Genomic DNA, 21,492 nt, shown 5'->3' on the forward strand with positions numbered 1-21,492 from the left:
CTTGCTGAAGAAAAGAGGGCCTTACGGTTGTCACGAAATTCCTACATTTTGTGTAAAGAAAGTTTCAAAAATGTCTGACTCATATTTGATGCATATATATATATATATATACACACACACACACATATATATATATATATATATATTTTTTGAGACGGAATCTTGCTCTGTTGCCAGGCTGGAGTGCAGTGGTGCAATCTCGACTCACTGCAACCTCCGCCTCCGGGGTTCAAGTGACTCTCCTGCCTCAGCCTTCCAAGTAGCTGGGATTACAGGCACGTGCCACCATGCCCAGCTAATTTTTGTATTTTTAGTAGAGACGGGCTTCACCATGTTGGCCAGGATGGTCTCGATCTCTTGACCTCGTGATCCGCCCGCCTCGGCCTACCAAAAAGTTGGGATTACAGGCGTGAGCCACCATGCCCGGCTTATGTATATAATTCTTTACAAATTTACTGATGGAACCTAATATTTATTTTTTATTTTTATTTTTTGAGACGGAGTCTTGCTCTGTTGCCCAGGCTGGAGTGCAGTGGCCGGATCTCAGCTCACTGCAAGCTCTGCCTCCCAGGTTTACGCCATTCTCCTGCCTCAGCCTCCCGAGTAGCTGGGACTACAGGCACCCACCACCGCGCCCGGCTAATTTTTTGTATTTTTTAGTAGAGACGGGGTTTCACCGTGTTAGCCATGATGGTCTCAATCTCCTGACCTCGTGATCCGCCCGTCTCGGCCTCCCAAAGTGCTGGGATTACAGGCTTGAGCCACCGCGCCCGGCCAGAACCTAATATTAGAGGAAGCATACCAAGAGAAGAGAGAAGGCTGTTAAAGTAAGAAACAAACTGCCAACTGTATTTTATTTTTGAGACACAATCTTGCTCTGTCACCCAGGCTGGAGTGCAGTGGCACAACCTCAGCTCACTGCAACCTCCACCTCCCAGATTCAAACGATTCTCATGCCTCAGCCTCCAGAGCAGCTGGGATTACAGGCATGCACCACCATGCCCAGCTAATTTTTGTATTTTTAATAGAGACAGGGTTTCGCCATGTTGGTCAGGCTGGTCTCGAACTCTTGGCCTCAAGTGATCCACTCGCCTCAGCCTCCCAAATTGCTGGGATTATAGGTGTGAGCCACTGTGTTCAGCCACAAATTGTCAGCCTTAGAAAGTAAAGTAGCTGTACTGCAAACCTAAACGTAATAATTAAATTCTATTCCAATAACATGTATTTAAGAGCTTATCCATTAATTTTTCCCAGAAAAATTTCTATCAAATAGAATTTAAAATACCTTTTCATATTGACATACATTGCAATTCTCTGGAAGATTTTACTTAGAAAACCTCAGTATCTTCTTGCAAGACAAAGTAACAAGTTAATATTACTGTAAATGATTTCTTGAACAGAAATTACAATTATGGGCATCCTGATAATTTACTGGGATTTCAAAACCTAACTTCTCTGGGAAATTACCTCAGTTACAAAAATCTAAGCACTACCACGCCATCTATAGGAGGAAGATGCACATGTCAAATATTACCGTCTGCATTCCTGAAATCCCCTTTACCAACTCTCCTTAAGGCTCTGAAGATTCCAAATGACTAGAATATATATTTTAAAAACACATCTGATCATGAACACACAGGTACACCATTATGTAAAAAGAAGCAGTTTTGTAGACATACAAAGAGATTTCCAATTCTTTGACATCCTCAGAGTACATTAAAAGGAGAGTCTGTTAATCCTGTCAGGAAGCGGGGAGTGGCTGAAGGGAGTCCAGGTCCTTACCTGCTCAAATTCAGACTTCAGTTCCTGTTCTTGTACCCTAAGGACATCTCGCAAGTGATCAGTGTGGGCAGCTGCCTGTCGGCGAAGCTGGGTTCTCATTTCATTCTCCATGGCATCTCTGACTTCCTCTATCTGTGAAACCAAACATAGTAATTATTAGTTTTCAATTCTCCACATATACTTTTAGGAAAACAGAAAGCCCACTATCAACCATGACAACAGCGGCTTTCATATCCTGAACCCCTCTAATGTGCTGGGCATGTGTACACTTCTACTTCTTATATGAAACAGAAAGCTAAACCCTGGAAGGTGACTCAAACAAGATCACACAGCTGTGGCAAAAACCAGATTTCAAACAAAGGTCTCTATCACCCCCAAATTTGTGGGTTTCTCCACATCACCAGGCTGCCTCTCATATAAAACACTCATTTCCTGAATCACATGCTCCTCTGAGAAATAACTAAATCCAGGATATGAAGAAAAGTAACTATACACTTGGGATCAAATGTAGCTTTACTACAATCATCTGTGTGACCTTGGGGAAACGATTTATCTTCTCAAATCTCCGCTTTCTCATCTGTGAGTAATAATACCTACTGGGAAGAATCATTAAGAAAATTAGTAAGTATCTGGGAGTTATTGAACACAGTTTCTTCTAAACAAAGAAAACTGCTTATTTTTAAAGGAATTTAAATTCAACATGGGCCAAATAAAACAAAAAATATACCTTGCCTAACAAATAGCCGTAAGTCACTTTACAATTACTTAACACTGATTACCTGAAATTCAGAACTTATTTTTTCTCAGAAACAATATAATAAATCAACGAATCCATTCAGTCAGTGCGTAAGTATTTATGAAGTGCCAGCCCCGTGTTCCAGGCAGTGCCTACTATCTGTATGGATCCAATGGTGCTTAGGGCAGACGAACTTCTTGCTCTCACACAGTGTGTATCTCAATGGAGGCAGCAGACAGTAAACAAACAAAACAGACATCTCAGATTGTGACACATATTTCTACGTATAACTTTGAGCAGGCAAGGACCTGTTGTGAAGCATCAACACCCCTTCAACCTCCTTTTCCCCCACCTTACATTTAAAATAAACAGGGCAACATAACAGAAAGTAATACAGAGGCTCTACTTTGGACTGAAGGGATAGGAAATCTCAGTCTTGCTAAGAAGGTGACATTTAGGCTTAAAACTTAAGCTTAGAGCTCAAGGTTTAAACAGAGGAGACAAAACAATGTACCAGGCAGAGAAAACATAAAGGTCCCAAGATGAAAGATAGAGTCAAGATACAGACAAAAAATACCAGGGTGCCTGGAGCAGTGAAATGGCTCATGGCATGCAGCGCTCAAGAAGCCTTTTGGGTATTGGTTAAGAATTTGGAATTATATTAAATGAAATGGGTAGTCCATGAAGGATTTCCAGCACTGTAGTTAGTGTCTGATTCGACTATGTTTTATTTGCCTGCGTAAACAGACACAGAAAGAAGGGTATGAAGAAAGGGGAAATTGGCTGGGCATGGTGGCTCACACCTGTAATCCCAGTACTTTGGTGTTTAAATTCCTTGGGGTAGGCCGTGCATGGTGCCTCATGTCTGTAATCCTGGTGCCATGGGAGGCCGAGGCAGGTGGATCACTTGAGGTCAGGAGTTCGAGACCAGCCTGGCCAACATGGCAAAACCCTGTCTCTACTAAAAATACAAAAATTAGCCACGTGTGGTGGCATGCGTCTGTAAGTCTAGCTACTCAGGAGTCTGAGAGGCATGAGAATCGCTTGAACCTGGGAGGCAGAAGTCGCAATGAGCCAAGATTGCACTACTGCACTCTACCCTGGGCCACAAGACAGACTCTGTCTCCAAAAAAAAAAGAAAGAAAAAATAGTGGAAGCTATTAAGATGACAGTTTGGGCTAAGGTGGTTAAAAACCAGGTGAAATACCTTCTTTAGCTACCACTAAGGTGGTAGTAATAGAGTGGACAGATTTGGGATTTATGTTGGATGCAGAACTGGTAGGATCTGTGGGGCGACTGAATATGAATTGATGGAGGAACAACGAAGCATGATTTGGGCTTGAATAACTAAGTAGTTTGTTCAACTCAGTTTATTTAGAGAGAAAAAAGCTGAGGGGCTGGAAGACAAGTTGGAGAGAATAAAGAAATCTGTTTGGAACACGATAAGCATGAAATGACTACTGAAAATCCAACTGGAGATACCAGGTAGGCTGCTGGATAGGAACCTGAAGCCAAGGCAGAGGTCAGAGCTGGAGACAGAAATTTATCAGGTATAGATGGTATTTAAACTTCCAAGCCACAGGACTCAACAAGAACACTTAGAGACAGTTTAGATGGAGAAAAGGTTTCAGAACTAATGCCAGGCATGCCACTATTTGAGAGGCTGAGCAGAATAGGAGGTTAAGGAGTGGCCAGCAAGGTAGGAGAAAGGCCAGAAGAGTATGGTGTCAGGGAGCCTAGGGAAGAAATAGTTTCAAGAAGGAGGGAGTGGCCAATAGTACTGCTAAGAAGACACAAAGGTGGGATGAGTAGTTAGGTTCCCAAATCAGCCTGTGGACACCTATTTAATAAATGGTGTGCCCAGATAGAGGGCTAAAGAAGGTATTTCACCTGGTTTTTAACCACCAACCACTTAACAATACCAGCAGGGAAAAATATACTCAGACTCCAACAAAGATTCATTCAGCACTGCTTTAAGGGACAGAGGCCCAGCTCCACTGGAAAGATGAGCTAGATAATCCTGGATACCAGTAGCTTATTACCTTCTTACACTTCTGTATCTGCTCAACATAAAGGAACTCTGCTTGATCACTCCTTTCCTAGTTCTCATGAGGAGAATGAGGACCTAAGCTCCACTCTAAAGGTCAGTTAGCATGACTTATATTCAATATCCTAAAGCCAATGACTGTCAGTATTTTTTTTCTTTCTTTTTTTTGAGACAATCTTGCTCCATTGCCCAAGCTGGAGTCAGTGGCACAATCTCAGCTCACTGCAACCTCCACCTCCCTAGTTCAAATGGTTCTCCTGCCTCAGATTTTCGAGTTGCTGGGATTACAGGTGCGAGCCACCACGCCTGGCTAATTTTTCTATTTTTAGAAGAGACAGGGGTTTCACCATATTGGCCAGGCCAGTCTCAAACTCCTGACCACAAGTGATCCACCCACCTCGGCCTCCCAAAGTGCTGGGATTACAGGCATGAACCACTGCACCCGGCTGAGCCAGTATTATTTCTAGAAGTAAACAATCAAGTTAGAGTCACTTTAAAATGTTAGGCAACAATTCTCATTTCTTTTACCTTTCTGTCCTGTTCAGCCTGTATTTCACTTCTGTGATGTTCTAATGCTTTTGCTACTGCAGAGTCAAATGCCCGCTTTTCTTCCAGCTTTTGTTTCTCCAAGGCTAATGTGATGTGCTGCTTTTCAGTGGCCTTCTGTTCTGCCAGCTCTCTGTTCAGCTGATCGATTCGACGATGTGCATGAGCAATCAGGGAGTTCAGATCATCAGTAGAGAGCTTGTCAGCTAAGCAAAAGAACACGTTAAAATTCTAATGATGACACTGAAATTACACCTCATTACAAGGTAATCTGCATCAACTGACTGTAATTTAAGAGCAGTAAACAAACGTAAAACTTAGCTAACACGAAAAGAGATTTAGACTCCCCAGTTCAATCAGAAATTAGCTAGTGCCCAATAAGATATTTTCACCCCTTGGCAAAATTCAGGTACCCTTCAGATAATCAGTTGTTTTCCAGGAACCCTCTTTTAATCTGAACTAATTATAAATAGACTTTCTACTTTACTGTAACTTTGTCTTTAAAGACAAAACTTACATATACAATCACTTCTATATTTTCTTTCAGGCATAACTATGATTAGTTACAACAGGCATCCAATTGAAGATTCTTTTCTGCTAAAACTAAAAATCAAATTCAAATTCTCTCAGACTTTTCCTTAAGTTTTTTTAACTTTTCTTAAATGCATATGATATAGATTAAACCCCAACACAGCAACCAGAGCTGTCCATCAGAATCACTGCAAAGCTTTTTAAAATATGCCCAAAGATTTCTATCCAGGCTTAAACCAATGTTTGTGTTTCTTTTAAATCTCAATCCAAAAATGTACCAACACATACACAGATTAAGAATTATGGCTCCAGCCAGGCACGGTGGCTCATGCCCGTAATCCCAGCACTTTGGGAGGCTGAGGTGGGCAGATGACCTGAGGTCAGGAGTTCGAGACCAGCCTGGCCAACCTGGTGAAACCCCGTCTCTACTAAAGATGCAACACTTAGCTGGGCGTGATGGCGGGCACCTGTAATCCCAGCTACTCAGGAGGCTGAGGTAGGAGAATTGCTCGAACCTAGGAGACAGAGGTTGCAGCAAGCCGAAATCACGCCAGTGTACTCCAGCCTGGGAAACAGCAAGATTCCATCTCAAAAAAAAAAAAAAAAAAAAAAAGAGGGAGAGAATTATGGCTCCACTGGCCAGATGCAGTGGCTGATGCCAATAATCCCAGCACTTTAAGAGGCCGAGATGGCTGGATCACTTTAGGCCAAGAGTTTGAGACCAGCCTGGCCATCATGGTAAAACTCTGACTCTACTAAAAATATAAAAATTAGCCAGGCGTGGGGGCACATGCCTGTAATCACAGCTACTCAGAAGGCTGAGGCACAAGAATTGCTTGAACCCAGGAGGCAGAGATTGCAGTGAACTGAAATTGTGCCACTGCACTCCAGCCTGGTGACAGAGCAAGACCTTGTCTCAAAAAAAAAAAGAAAAAAAAAAGAATTATGACTCCATCTCTTCTTAGTCTTTTGGCTAAGATGAAGTGAAGAATTATGGCTCCAACAGCAAAATATAGAATGTAGGAAAATCTATATGACTAATGACTCAATTTCTTAATAAATACATTGAAAAGCAAAAAACAAAAAGGGGCAAGAGATATACTGACTAAACTCAACACGTGGAACATCTTATGGGTATCAATTCGAATAAAAAACTGTAAAAACTCATTCTATGAAACAATAGGGGATATACCAACACTGGACATTTGGTGACTAGGGAATTGTTAAGAAGTTTTAGGTGTGATAATAGTATGGTGATGTTTTTGAAACATACTCACAGTATTTACAAGTGAAAGAGTATGATATTTGAGTCTGCTTCTATATAAGCTGAGGAGGAGTGGGAATAGATGAGACAAAACTGGTCATATGCTGATGGCTACAAAACTGAGTGATGGGTCCTGGAAGTTCTTTAGTTTTCTTCTTACTTTTTAATGTTTGAAATTCTCCAAAGTAATCAGTTACAATCCATATTACACAGGCGCACGTGCACACACACACACGCACACACACTTCACATCTATAAGATTCCAATCACTTGATGAAACATTTTCGTTCTTGAGAGCATTCGGATACCAAAAATATCCAATTCAGATTTATCATGTGACATAATTCTACTTTATATCTATTTAGATGGCTTTGTGTAAGAAATCATAGGCACAACAAAAAGACTTTAGTCTTTTAATACCCAAAACAAAAGACTTAAACGTGAAATATACACTCACCTAAGTCTGAAATACCTACAAAGGAAAAAATAGAACAGTTTGAAAAAAAAAAAGAATGCACATACTTTAGTTATTGATCATTAAATAGAAATATCTAAAAGGAAACAAGAAGGAATCGGAGACTAGTACCAGGAAAAGCTATTTGAATACTGGAAAGTGAAATGATACAGCTATTTTCTAAAATTTAAACTGTAAAACAAGACAAAATCAAGGTAAATAACATTTTAGAAAATAAAAGAATCATTGATATTGTGGTTTTGGTTTTAAAGGACTTATCTTTGTTTCACAGTAATCAACTTAAATTGTTTGTTTTTTTGTTTTGAGACACAGTCTTCCTCTGTTGCCTAGCCTGGAGTGCAGTGGTGCAATCACAGGTCACTGAAACCTCCAAGTGCTGGGCTCAAGCAATCCTCCCACCTCAGCCTCCCAAGTAACTTGGACTAGAGGTGTGTGCCACCATACCCAGCTAATTTTTGTATTTTTTTGTAGAGATGGGGTTTTGCCATGTTGCCCAGGCTGGTCTCGAACTCCTGGGCTCAAGCGATTTGCCTGCCTCAGCCTCCCAAAGTGCTGGGATTACAGGCATGAGCCACTGTGCCCAGCAACCTAAACATTTTTTTTTAAAATTTTGTTTTGAGACAGAGTCTTGTTCTGTCACCCAGGCTGGAGTGCACTGGCGCAATTTCAGCTCACTGCAAACCCCCGCCTCTTGGGCTCAAGCAATTCTCCTGCCTCAGCCTCCCGAGCAGCTGGGACTACAGGCGTGTGCCACCACGCCTGGCTAATTTTTGTATTTTTAGTAGAGACAGGGTTTCACTATGTTGGCCAGGCTAGTCTCGAACTCCTGACCTCAAATGATCTGCCCGCCTCAGCCTCCTAAAGTGCTGGGATTACAGGCATGAGCCACCATGCCCAGCCTCAACTTAAGCATTTCACAGAAACTATAATTTTCTTTTACCCTTACATTTTTATTAGTTCATATAGTATTTTACTAAATCACAGTTTTGACTCCCTGTTCTCAGTACCAGGCCTCTCTTAACATTTCAAATACTTAATAAATTCAGTTTTTCTTTGAAATTTTTAAAATAATGAATTCATACTAAATTTTAATTTAACCTGTGCAAATTAAACAAAGAACTACAGTGGCCTGATTTGAGAGTAAAGGAAAAATGGCATTCCGTATAGCTGGAATTATGTCCCTCACCACCATCACAGGTATCCCAAGCACCCAGTGTGAACACGCGACAGGAGAGGGGAGTGCAGCCAGTCGCAGCTACTGCCTCTCAGAATGAGCTGCTGAACATCCTGGTATGAATGTCCTGACCATCTTTTTTTTTTTTTTTTTTTTTTTGACGGAGTCTTCCCTGTCGCCCAGGCTGGAGTGTAGCAGCACGATCTTGGCTCACTGTAACCGCCACCTACCGGGTTCAAGTGATTCTCTTGCCTCAGCCTCCCAAGTAGCTGCGACCACAGGCGCACGCCACCATGCTCAACTAATTTCTGTATTTTTAGTAGAGATGGGGTTTCACCATATCGGCCAGGCTGGTCTTGATCTCCTAACCTCAGGCAATCCATCCGCCTCAGCCTCCCAAAGTGCTAGGATTATAGGTATAAGCCACTGCACCTGGCCAGTCCTGACTTTCTTAATAACCTTTGTATTCAACATGTCCAAAGACTGGTATTTTTCATCCAAGGGGCTCTGAACATCAACTGATGTTCATCACTCCCTCCTACACCGTCAATCTCACAAAAATAAATTTTCCTCCTTATTATGGTTACATCATTCTTCTTCTCAAAACACTAAAAGAGAGTCCCATGCTGCTGATACAAATCATTCTGGCAGAGAATAGTGAGGCTAGTGAGGGAGAACGAAATCCCGGCTCTACCCCAACCTTGCGCAAATTACTTTTCTGTCTCAGTTTTCTCATCTATGTAATTGGGATAATAAAAAAATTTGCCTTATAAGGCTGTTATGAATTTCAAATAAGTTAATATATGTGACGCACTTAGAACTCAGTGCCTAGTACAAAATAATGCCCAATACCACTAGCTATTATTACATTTGGAACCTTGCTCAGCTACAGATAACACAGAAAGAGTACTGGACGTAGTGAACATCATCAGGACATTTGTTGTTTAGGGAAATAATAATAAGACCAATCCCAGAACTTAAAGTATAATTTAAAAAAATGATAATAAGAGCAAAATGCCTCATAACACAAACCAGTACTAACAAATTTGGTTTAGGTCTTAGTGCATTCTGATTTCAGAGTTGAGGACATCCACTGAGGGCTAGGGTAATCATGGAATAATTACTGTCTCTAGAAATACACAGGAAATCAGTAATACCAGTTGTCCCTGAGGAGGAACACCGTGTGAGAGGGAAACTTCAAATGCCATTTGTACCTTTCAAATTTTGTATTGTGAATATATACTCCATTTAATAAATTAATAAAGATTTAAATGGAGAAACAACTCAGAGATTGCTTCACAAGGGACTTCCACTTTCTACATGGCACCCTTCTTTAGCACAGGTTTCTCAACCTTGGTGCTACTGACCTTCCGGTCCAGACAGTTCTCTGCTGTAAGCGGCTATTGCTATTCTGTGTACTACAGGATGTTTAGCAGCACGTCTGGCCTCCACCCACTACATGCTAGTAGCTCCCTCCAGTTGTGGCAAACAAAAATGTCTCCCAGTGCTGCCAAATGTGTTGTGAGGAACAAAATGCCCTCGGTTGAGAACCACTGTTTAACATTTTCATGTTTTACGATAGGCAGCCAGGCATGGTGTCTCACGCCTATAATCCCAGCACTTTGGAAGGCCGAGGTAGATGGATAATTAGAGGTCAGGAGTTTGAGACCAGCCTGACCAACATGGTGAAACCCAGTCTCTACTAAAAATACAAAAAAATTCGCTGGGTGTCGTGGCGCACGCCTGTAATCCCAGCTACTCGGGAGACTGAGGCAGGAGAATCGCTTGAACCCATGAGGCGGAGGTTGCAGTGAGCCAAGATCCCACCATTGCACTCCAGCCTGGGTTGACACAGCAAGCTCCATCCTAAAAAAAAAAAAAAAAAAAAAAAAAAAGATCTGTAATAGGCACTTTCAAAAGCAGAAAAAAAAGAAAAGAGTTAAAAACGTCAGAGCTGGCTTGGGAAAATTAGTAGGATTTAGTCTACTGGGAAGACCAAAGACAGAATGCAAATTCTTAGGGTTGATGCTCGTATCTAACTCTCCACAAATAAAATCTGTCCTGCCCTGTCAACCTAATTTCATTTTATTTGAGCCACTGGAGACTCCCTACTACTACCAATGTCAAGTTTATGGCAAGGAGCTTACATATATCTAATGCAAAGAGACAACAAGCAAGCCAATGAATAAGAATTTCAAGAAGATAAAATAAGGTAATACGGTACAGTGGTTTGTGGAGGAATATAATCAGGGAAGGAATATAATCAGGAATGAGGTGCTCGCATCTGCTTCCACTGTAACCTCAATGAAACACAGACAACCCCTTGAGAAATTCTGATGAGGGAAGCAGTGTCAATGTGGCTCAAGTTTCTCCTTCTCAAGGACAAACTGTCCACAATGCCCTCTTTGCTAGATGGTAGCTATCCAGTGTCTAAACAAGAGTCACTGGTCTCAGACTGAACTTTGTATTTCTCCACATTATTCTCTCTCATAAATCGTACTGTCACTTTTTTACTTGACAACAGTCTAACTGATATCTGCCTCCTGAGTCAACTGCATTCTGAGTTATCTTTTGACAGCCTTAACTCCACTTCTTGACATTTAGTCTCCCTGGATGGCCATGATGCAGAATGTTTATAAATCCTTGCACTGGCGTTTCACTTCACTCCTTAGACCAGCCATGGTTCTTTGAGGCAACCCTGATACCTTCAGCCCGGAGAGGCCTACGACATGAGAAGTCTCCTTTCTAACAAATGCTAGCATTTGAACAGTATTTTAAGCCAGGTGTGGTGGCTCACACCTGTAATCCCAGCACTTTGGGAGGCCAAGGTGAGCAGATCACCTTAGGTCAGGAGTTCAAGACCAGCCTGGCCAAAATGGCAAAACCCTGTCTATACTAAAAGCACAAAAAAACTGGTAGGGCGCAGTGGCTCACACCTGTAATCTCAGCTACTTGGGAGGCTTAGGGAGGAGAACTGCTTGAACCTGGGAGGCGGAGGTTGCAGTGAGCCAAGATCGTACCACTGCACTGCAGCCTAGGCAACAAGAGTAAAACTCCGTCTCAAAAAAAAAAAAAAGGTACAAAAAATTAGCCTGGTGTGGTGTCGCACGCTTGTAATCCCAGCTATTTGGGAAGCTGAGGCAGGAGGATCGCTTGAACCCGGGAGGTGGAGGACTGTACTGCAGCCTGGGCAACAACGAAAAATAAAAAAATAAAAATAAACAGTATTTTAATTTTGCTGAGATGGGTGATGTCTGTGATTCTCAGTACTGTCACAGAACTTCAGAGAAATGTGACTATAGTTACACCATGAAACGACTTCAGCATCAAAGTTCTCTGTAGTCTCAGCCTGAGGAAGTGGATAGCCAGACAGCTCGTTCCTTTCTCAGTGCAGGGTCCCTAGGTACATTTTCAACAAAGTGTTGTTTTGTCACAGAGCAGACATAAAGTGTGCTTTAAATAATTCACTACAAATACTTTTAAAGTAACAAAGTTTTTAAAAATACTTATACATATACAGTAACACTTCAGTAGCATCAAGGTTATAATGTCACTTGTGTTCACTTGAATTCCAAACTTTTTTTTTTTTGAGCAGCAAAGATCAGAACAGAACCAATCACGGATTATGAAATTAAACACTAGCTGAAACTCACATTCATCACGGCTAAAACTACAAGAGTACTGTCGCGGCTGTGTCAACTGTAATGATTGTGGTTAAAATAAAATGCTGAAAGAGTGTACTGTACACAAAAAGAGATATGCATGCATGTCAGAGGGATTTGGACTAAGATGGAGATGAAGCAAGTTTAGATTCGTTGATTAGTTGTTAAAACATCGAAAAAAAACCATTACTTCAGTTGTACTTACTCATTCCTTTCCACCCAGGAAGGACTTCTGGAGTAATACTGTCCAGCTCTCGTTTAAAGTCGTCCCGAGCTTGGACCACCAGCTCATGATACTGAGATACAACCTTAGCCTCAGACTGAGCTGCTTGGACCTGAGCAAATACAAAGGGTATATGATAAATTGAACAAAAAGTACCACAAACATTCCAAGAAACAGAAGTAGTATTCCTTCTTTTGTTTACATTTTGTTGGAAATGTGTAAGGAAATCTGAAGCTCAGAAACGAAACATAAGCCTTATTTGTTTCCTTCTAATTCCTATTCAAATACCATGGACAGGCCCTTTCCCATCTTACTAGGCCCCCTCCCTCCATACAGATCACATAAATGCAGCCAGAAGATCTGCTACAAAATGGACATTTTCATAAGTGACAATAATCATAACCAAAAATGTTACCTATTATAGAAAGTATCAACAATACAGAACAATCCACTTGGTTGGTGTCCAAGGCAAAATTTTTTTTTTTTTTGACAGGGTCTCACTCTGTCACCCAGGATGGAGTGCAGTGGCACCATCTCAGCTCACTTCAGCCTCAACCTCCCGGGCCCAAGCCATCCTCTCACCTCAGTCTCCTGAGCAGCTAGGACTACAGGCGCACACCAACACGCCCACTTAATTTTTTGTATTTTTTGCAGAAACAGAGTTTCACACCATGTTGCCCAGGCTGGTCTCAAACTCCTGGGCTCAAGTGATCTGCCCGCCTCAGCCTGCCAAAATGCTGGGATTACAGGTGTGAACCACCACACCCAGCCAAGGCAAATTTTTTAAAACAGTAACAACTAATACACTTTGCAGGAGAAAAGAGGGGGAGATGGTAGGAATTTACTGTTTTCCTAAATCCTTAAAATCCTTTAAGAGATTATATTTTAAAATATAAAATATTATAAGGTAGGAAACATACCTTTTTGACCACATTATCCAGATCAACTATCATGTTGTGAAGTTTACCCTCTGCAGCAGATATATGAGGCTTGGCCCCAGGAACCTCTTTTTTCTTTGCATTTTCAATCACACTTTTCATCTTCTCTAACTCTTCTCTGGAAACCAACAAAACAAAGATTGAATATAACTTCTTGTCAACTGTATTAAAGAGTTTTAATGTCAGTACAGTATACAATTGTTAAGTCTATGAAAGAGGCCAGGAGTACTGGCTGATGCCTGTAATCCCAGCACTTTGGAAGGCCAAGGCAGGAGGATCACTTGAGTCTAGGAGTTCAAGACCAGCCTTGGCAACATAGGGAAACCATGTCTCTATTTTATTTTAAAAAACGAAAAGAAAAGTCAATGAAAGAAATGTAACTGCTTTTTCTTTTTTTTAAAGACTAGTCAAGTACAATAGTAGGAAGAGAGGAAAGACTAGAGCGAGAGAGTTCCATCCATAACTGACTGTGAACAATCAACTGAGCTAACTCACTACCTTTGGACAAGCATCAGTGCTTTTTTGGAGTCAATAAACGAGAGGCTTTTCTCATCAACAACTGAAAACATCTTGGTTAGAAGCTAGATTTACTAGAGTGAACCAGAGAGGGAATATGGTATATGGAGTGACCCCGACTTTAGAATAAGATCCCCAGATTCAGCTCCCATATCAGCCTTTCATTTCCTACACGCTTTCGTGTAAGGAAGAGAATTCATGAGAAGTACTTAGTGCCTGGCCGAATCATGAGCACGCAATAAACAGCAGCTCTTGCAAGGATCAACCTGACTCACCAACCAGTGAGAGAGAGCTAAGGAAGGCAAAGGTACAGGAGAAGGCCAAAAACCTCACTGAGCAAATACTTAACTGGGACTCAGGGAGCCCTCACGACTCAGAATGTTTCGTAAGTCAGACAGACTGTGGTCTACCCACCATAAAACACAGAACTCAAAGTGATATGAGCATAATGCCTTAAATCTCCTAAAAGATATGCTAGTTTTATCAAAGACTTCTTTCTCTACTAAGAATAAATATTTTCTTAAGAAAGACAGCAAAATTTTGAGTGACAAATAACTATTCCATACTGCTGATGAGGATCTTTAGTCAAATATAGGTTTCCACCAACAGAGGTTGATCTTATATCTGGGTATGCTTGTTCAATGCTAGTTTTAGCCAACGTCCAGGAATCAAGGTCAAGGTGGCATACCTATTACATACTCACTATTTTGGTTGTTAAGGCAAACAGATTGTGACATACATACTTTCTACATTCTGAAAAACTGCCCAAACTGTCCCAGTAAAAACTGTCCCAGTAAAAAAAACTGTCCCCAGTAAAAACTACAGCAGAATCTCAGTACATCTGAAGAGATACATCATCTAAGCAATAATCCAAAGCAAAACTGACTTTTATATAAGATCCTCTATATGTCTGGGTATGGTGGCTCACGCCAGTCCCAGCTACTCAGGGGGCTGAGGCAGGAGGATGGCTTGAGCCCGGGAGGTTGAAGCTGCAGTGAGCCCTGAGCATGCCCCTGTACTCCTGCATGGGCGACAGAGCAAGACCTTGAATTTAAAAAAAAAAAAATCCTTCATATAAGTTTCTGCCAAATTTATTCTGGCCTAATTTTATACATATACATTTTGAGACGGAGTCTCGCTCTGTCGCCTAGGCTGGAGTGCAGTGGCACAATCTTAGCTCACTGCAACCTCTGCCTCCTGGGTTCAAGTGATTCTCCTACCTCAGCCTCCCGAGTAGCGGGGACTACAGGCGCACACCACCACGCCTGGCTGATATTTGCATTTTTAGTAGAGACAGGGTCTCACCATGCTGGCTAGGATGGCTCAAACTCTTGGTCTCAGGTGATCTGTCTCCTAGGCCTCCCAAAGTACTGAGATTACAGGTGTGAGCCACTGTACCCAGCCTGGACTAATTATATTTTATTCCTTCTCTCTTTTTACACCTTTGTACGAGTTCCTAATGCCAATTCAGAACAAGCACAGGTGGAAAAGGGAAGGAAGGGTTTCTCTACCTCCGCTTTATTCTATACAGACAATACAAAAAAACCCAGCCCAAAGAAAGCCACCAGGAGGCCCTAATTACTTGTTAAAGTCCATGAGTAATTACTTGGCTTTGAGAAGGGCATCGGCAGCTTCATCTACTGCCTTTCTGCGTTCCTTCAATGCACCCTCCACTGTGCGCCACTGAGCAGATTTCTTCTCACCTGCAATCTAAACAAAACATTTTAATTATATAATAAATAATTGCTATTATTGTCATATGCTAGGCCAACAAGATTAAACACAGAAACATGTGACATTAAAGTCAAAGGTAAAAATTTATATGCAATATTTCTGCAGAGTAAGAACTCTTAATTTAAGGCTTATGATCTACCCACATCAGCCTCTCAAAGTGCTGGGATTACAAACATGAGCCACTGCCTGGCCATATAAGCATTTTCTAAGGGGAGTTTTTTTTTTTTTTTAAGAGTCTCAAAAGGATATACAAACCAAAATCAGAGTTTAAGGATAAATAGCAGGTTTACATATTTGTATGATCCTTATTCCTCCTAAATGTTACTCTAAAGAATCACTCTTCCTAATTAGTTACATATAAGTCAACTATTGTCAAAAACCTCCCTTGTGGTGACTCTTATGGTATATGAATTGTGTATTTAAAAAAAAAAAGACGGCTGGGCACGGTGGCTCAAGCCTGTAATCCCAGCACTTTGGGAGGTCGAGATGGGCGGATCATGAGGTCAGGAAATCGAGACCATCCTGGCTAACGCAGTGAAACCCCGTCTCTACAAAAAATACAAAAAACTAGCCGGGCGAGGTGGCGGGCGCCTGTGATCCCAGCTACTCGGGAGGCTGAGGCAGCAGAATGGCGTAAACCTGGGAGGCGGAGCTTGCAGTGAGCTGAGGTCTGGCCACTGCACCCCAGCCTGGGCCACAGAGCGAGACTCCCTCTCAAAAAAAAAAATTTTGGCCAGGCGCAGTGGCTCACGCCTATAATCCTAGCACATCGGGAGGCTGAGATGGGCAGATCACGAGGTCAAGAGATCGAGACCATCCTGGCCAACATGGTGAAACCCCGCCTCTACTAAAAATACAAAAATTAGCTGGGTGTGGTGGTGGACGCCTGTAATCCCAGCTACTCGGGAGGATGAGGCAGGAGAATCGCTTGAACCCAGGAGGCGGAGGTTGCAGTGAGCTGAGATCACGCCACTGCACTCCAGCCTGGTGACAGAGCAAGACTCCTTCTCAAAAAAAAAAGTTTTCGTTGAAAATCTTAGGCAGATCCAACACGTTTTTCTCCAGCTATGGAACTGATTGCCACTTTTTTAAGTAGAGCTGGCTCATATTTAGGGAATATATTAGGAAGAAAACCCTCTAACACTAATACCACTAAGTGCAGCAAGAGGCTCACATTATGAGGGGGTGCAAGGTACCCAGAACACTCAGGGCCTAGACGTGGTTCAGTGGCTCATGCCTGTAATCCCAGCACTCTAGCAGAATCACTTAAGCCCAGTTGTTTGAGACCAGCCTGAACAATATAGGGAGACCCCATTTCAACAAAATAAAAAAAACAGCCAGGCGTAGTGGCTCATGCCTGTGGTGCTAGCTACTTGAGGAGCTGATGTGGGAGGATCATTTGAGCCCGGGATGAGGCCACACTGAGCCGTAATCACACACCACACTCCAGCCTGGGTGACAGAGCAAGACCCTGTCTCAAAAACAAAAAAAATGTGAAATAATAAACAAGATCTAGTGGTAGAACTAATAAATACCCTATTTAGAACTACTGATGAGCATACATAATATTCAAGAGAGCTGCAACTATAATGTGATCTGAAAACATCTGTGCTTTCTATTGGTGACATGGTCACAGTACTGCTAACACTACTGTGGTTTGCTGCCAGTATTCATAGTTGAAGAAAATGGTTTTAAATTTCAATTTCAGGCTCGGGAAAATAAAGATGTTTCCCTCCTTCAAGTTCAATGAGCACCTGAATTCTATCTACAGACTCAACTCTAGGTTAAGAGCCCACACATTTAGAAGAAATATTTGTATTTTTCTTCGTGTATTGCTTTTTAAATGTTCTATGTAGCCGGGTGCAGTGGCTCACAACTGTAATCCCAGCACTTTGGGAGTCTGAGGTGAGCAAATCACCTGAGGTCAGGAGTTCGAGACCAGCCTGGCCAATATGGTGAAACCCCGTCTCTACTAAGATGGGTGTGGTGACGGGCGCCTGTAATCCCAGCTATTCGGGAGGCTGATGCAGGAGAATCGCTTGAACCTGGGAGGCAGAGGTTGCAGTGAGCTGAGATCATGCTACTGCACTCAGACTGGGCGACAGAGCAATACTGCATCTCAAAACAAAACAAAACAAAACAAAAAAAGAATGTTCTATGTAAAATTTTGCAAAGTATATCTTATGATGTGAAAAATAAAGTTGATGTTTCAGTGAGTTCCCACTGTAGTCTTTTTTCTTTTTTTTTTCTTTTTTGAGACGGAGTCTGGCTCTGTCACCCAGGCTGCAGTGCAGTGGCACAATCTTGGCTCACTGCAAGCTCCGCCTCCTGGGTTCATGCCATTCTCTTGCCTCAGCCTCCCAAGTAGCTAGGACTACAGGCGCTGGCCACCTCGCCCGGCTAGCTTTTTGTATTTTTAGTAGAGACGGGGTTTCACCGTGTTAGCCAGGATGGTCTCGATCTCCTGACCTCTGATCCGCCCGCCTCGGCCTCCCAAAGTGCTGGGATTACAGGCGTGAGCTACCGCGCCCGGCCTTCTTTTTTTTCTTTTTTGAGATGGAGTTTCACTCTTGTTGCCCAGGCTAGAGTGCAATGGCTCGATCTTGGCTCACCACAACCTCTGCCTCCCAGGTTCAAGTGATTCTCTTGTGTCAGTCTCCCGAGTAGCTGGGATTACAGGCATGGGCCACTATGTCCAGCTAATTATATATTTTTAGTAGAAATGGGGTTTCTCCATGTTGGTCAGGCTGGTCTTGAATTCCTGACCTCAAATGATCTGCCTACCTCAGCCTCCCACAGTGCTGGGATTACAGGCATGAGCCACTGTGCCTGGCCCACTTTAGTCATCTTGAAAATAAAATACATCAAGAATGGATACTGATTTGGTGCCAAGCATGGCGGCTTGTGCCTATAATCCCAGCACTTTGGGAGGGGGAGGCAGGTGGATTACTTGAGGTCAGGAGTTCGAGACCAGCCTGGCCAACATAGTGAAACCCTCTCTCTACTAAACATACAAAAATTAGCCAGGTGTGGTGGTGGGCACCTGTAATTTCAGCTACTTGGGAGGCTAAGGCAGGAGAACTGCTTGAACCTGGGAGGTGGAGGCTGCAGCGAGCAGAGATCACGCCACTGCACTCCAGCCTGGTGACAGAGCGAGACTGTCTCAAAAAAAAAAAAAAAAAAAGAATGGATGCTGATTTGGGCCACACGAACCAACCTAAATAGAATCACAAAGCATGTAAATGTCAATGACATATCTGGGGGCCAACATATATCACCCTTGTTGAAGGTACTCCTGCTTACAGAGGTCCAAGGAAAACCTACTCTGTAAAAGACACAGATTCCCCCACAATCAAACTAAATCCCACTATTACCAAATCCAATTCTTCATAAACACTGCTTTGTGAAAGTTATTCAGAATATACTAGAAATTACACGTGCACCTGTAGCTTCTACTAGAAAAAACGAAAGCTGGAATTCATTCTTAACATTTCAAAACGTGTTCATACATTTTTCTAATTATTTTGTACATTAGCTAATACTCTAATCTGTTAACTGCTACCGTTAGGTTGTAAAATCTTGACTGCAATAGATTTTACACTGTCTAATCACCATGTGCTACACATTATGTGCACTGGGAAGACGAAATACCACCCTGTGTACCCTTATACCCAAGTAGTAACACGGCATTTAAAGCTTCTAATCTGTGTCCTTCTGAGGGATACTGGTTTACTTGGGTCTGAACCCAATACCCTGACATCATGCAACTTCTAGCCTTCCCATATCTGTAACGAGCAAATTAAATTTCCTGAGTGGTTTCTACTTTGCTGACTGAACTCTGATATTTAAGTACTTTTCTTGGACTTTGACTAAAATGGAATTTTCCTTAAGTTTTCAAAGGTTATAGTTTCTTGCTACTAATATCAGAGGTCTAATTAAATTCTTTTGTAATATAAGTACATAGGACTGAAACAATGTAAAGTGTGTGTAAATTTTTTTAAAAAACTACAGTTATGACGGCACAGTAACTTTACTGACCATGTATGATCCTGATCCTTAAGATTAATAATTTATGTATTTTACTTTCATTTACTCCTTAAATGACCTGGAATAGAGATACATTTATACATAGTAAGTAACCTAATGTAATTATAAAATAATTTATTGGGTCCCAGTATTAAATTTTGAAAAATCAATGTTATTACTTCATTCTTTGAAGTGTTTAGCATAAATTAAATAATCATAAACATTTAAAATAGCAGGTGTTTCAGGGAACATGGGATCTCTCTGTATTATTTCTTAAAACTGCAGGTCAAGTTTGAAAAGTATCTTTAAAAGTTTATCTATGGAAATAGTAATTTTAAAGCAAACAACAAAAACATTTAAGCACTATTAAAATATGAAAGCAAATCTGAACTAATTACTGCATCAGTGTTGTAAGATAAAATAAAGCACAATGTATAAAATTCATTCTAAAAAATTTAAAGGCTTTTTTCATTTTGTTTTTTAAAGATAATTACTCTAAGGCCAAGCACAGTGGCTCACGCCTGCAATCCCAACATTTTGGGAGGCCGAGGCAGGCAGATCACTTGAGGTCAAGAGTTCCAGTCCAGCCTGGCCAAAATGGCAAACCCTGTATCTACTGAAAGTGCAAAAATTAGCCGGGTATGGTGGCGGGTGCCTGTAATCCCAGCTACTCGGGAAGCTGAGGCAGGAGAATCACTTGAACCTGGTAGGTGGAGGTTGCAGTGAGCTGAGATTGCACCACTGGACTCCAGCCCAGGCGATAGAGCAAGACTCCGTCTCGAAACAATAACAAAAAAAGGTATCTTCCCCTAGTGAGAGAAAGCCCGTATCACAAGGAAGAAAGCAGTCTATTAAATATTACACTTCTCTCCACCCCTGATTTTTCTTTTTGACCCCCAAGTCATAACAGCTAAAAACCTTCTAATCATTCACTGGGCTCACCTCAGAATTGTCCATGGCGGCTTTCAATATGTTGGAGTGTGCATTGACAGCCTGGACCGCAGCATTCTGAGCTGCAATAGCCTGCAGAGTGACACCTGCAGTTTGCCTCAGAGCATCTTCTAAGCTCTTGGCTAGAGCTTAAAAAAAAAAAAAAAAAAAAAGAACAGTTAAAAAACAAATCCCTACCCCATAAATGACTAAACTTTTGCTGTTCTCCTATGTAGTCTTCCATTGCATTTCCCAAAAAATTTAAAAAGGAACAACAAAATACACGAGACTCAAATTTAGGGAATCAAAGTTTCACTTAACAGTATGGTAAAGGGTGGGTGCGGTGGCTCACGCCTATAATCCCAGCATTTTGGGAGGTCGAGCTGGGTGGATCACAAGGTCAGGAGTTTGAGACCAGCCTGACCAATGTGGTGAAACCTCCTTTCTACTAAAAATACAAAAATTAGCTGGGCATGGTGGCAGGTGCCTGTAGTCCCAGCTACTCGGGAGGCTGAGGCAGGAGAACAGCTTGAACCCGGGAGGTGGAGGTTGCAGTGAGCCGAGATCGCGCCACTGCACTCCAGCCTGGGCGACAGAGCGAGACTCCATCTCAAAAAAAAAAAAGAAGTAATAAAGCTTCATAGATTTATCATCCAGACTAAATTATCAGTATTTTACCATACTTTTTTTTTTTTTTTGAGACAGAGTCTCGCTCTGTCGCCCAGGCTGGAGTGCAACGGCACGATCTCGGCTCACTGTGAACTCCACCTCCTGGGGTTCATGTGATTCTCCTGCCTCAGCCTCCCGAGTAGCTGGGACTACAGGCGCCTGCCACCATGCCCGGCTAATTTTTTTGTATATTTTAGTAGACACGGGGTTTCACCAGGCTGGCCAGTGCAGTGGTCGTG

At 42.0% G+C, this 21,492-nt stretch overlaps 1 protein-coding gene across 10 annotated transcripts in view; it reads right to left on the minus strand.

The window, feature by feature from the left end:
• Nucleotides 1-21,492, minus strand: part of IMMT (inner membrane mitochondrial protein) — a 52,913-nt gene that overhangs the window by 2,804 nt on the left and 28,617 nt on the right. For 9 of the 10 annotated variants that reach the window (XM_009184588.4, XM_009184589.4, XM_009184586.4 and 6 more), the window contains 7 exons: nt 20,597-20,733; nt 15,501-15,604; nt 13,361-13,496; nt 12,423-12,552; nt 7,364-7,378; nt 5,094-5,317; nt 1,783-1,914 (listed from right to left, as the gene is read on the minus strand). In XM_009184588.4, the coding sequence (XP_009182852.2) occupies nt 1,783-1,914; nt 5,094-5,317; nt 7,364-7,378; nt 12,423-12,552; nt 13,361-13,496; nt 15,501-15,604; nt 20,597-20,733 (878 nt within the window). The remainder of the gene's footprint in view (nt 1-1,782; nt 1,915-5,093; nt 5,318-7,363; nt 7,379-12,422; nt 12,553-13,360; nt 13,497-15,500; nt 15,605-20,596; nt 20,734-21,492) is intronic. The other variant, XM_017947713.3, reaches the window with a different exon arrangement.

This window comes from Papio anubis, chromosome 14 (assembly GCF_008728515.1).
Source record: "Papio anubis isolate 15944 chromosome 14, Panubis1.0, whole genome shotgun sequence".
Lineage (NCBI taxonomy): Eukaryota > Metazoa > Chordata > Mammalia > Primates > Cercopithecidae > Papio > Papio anubis.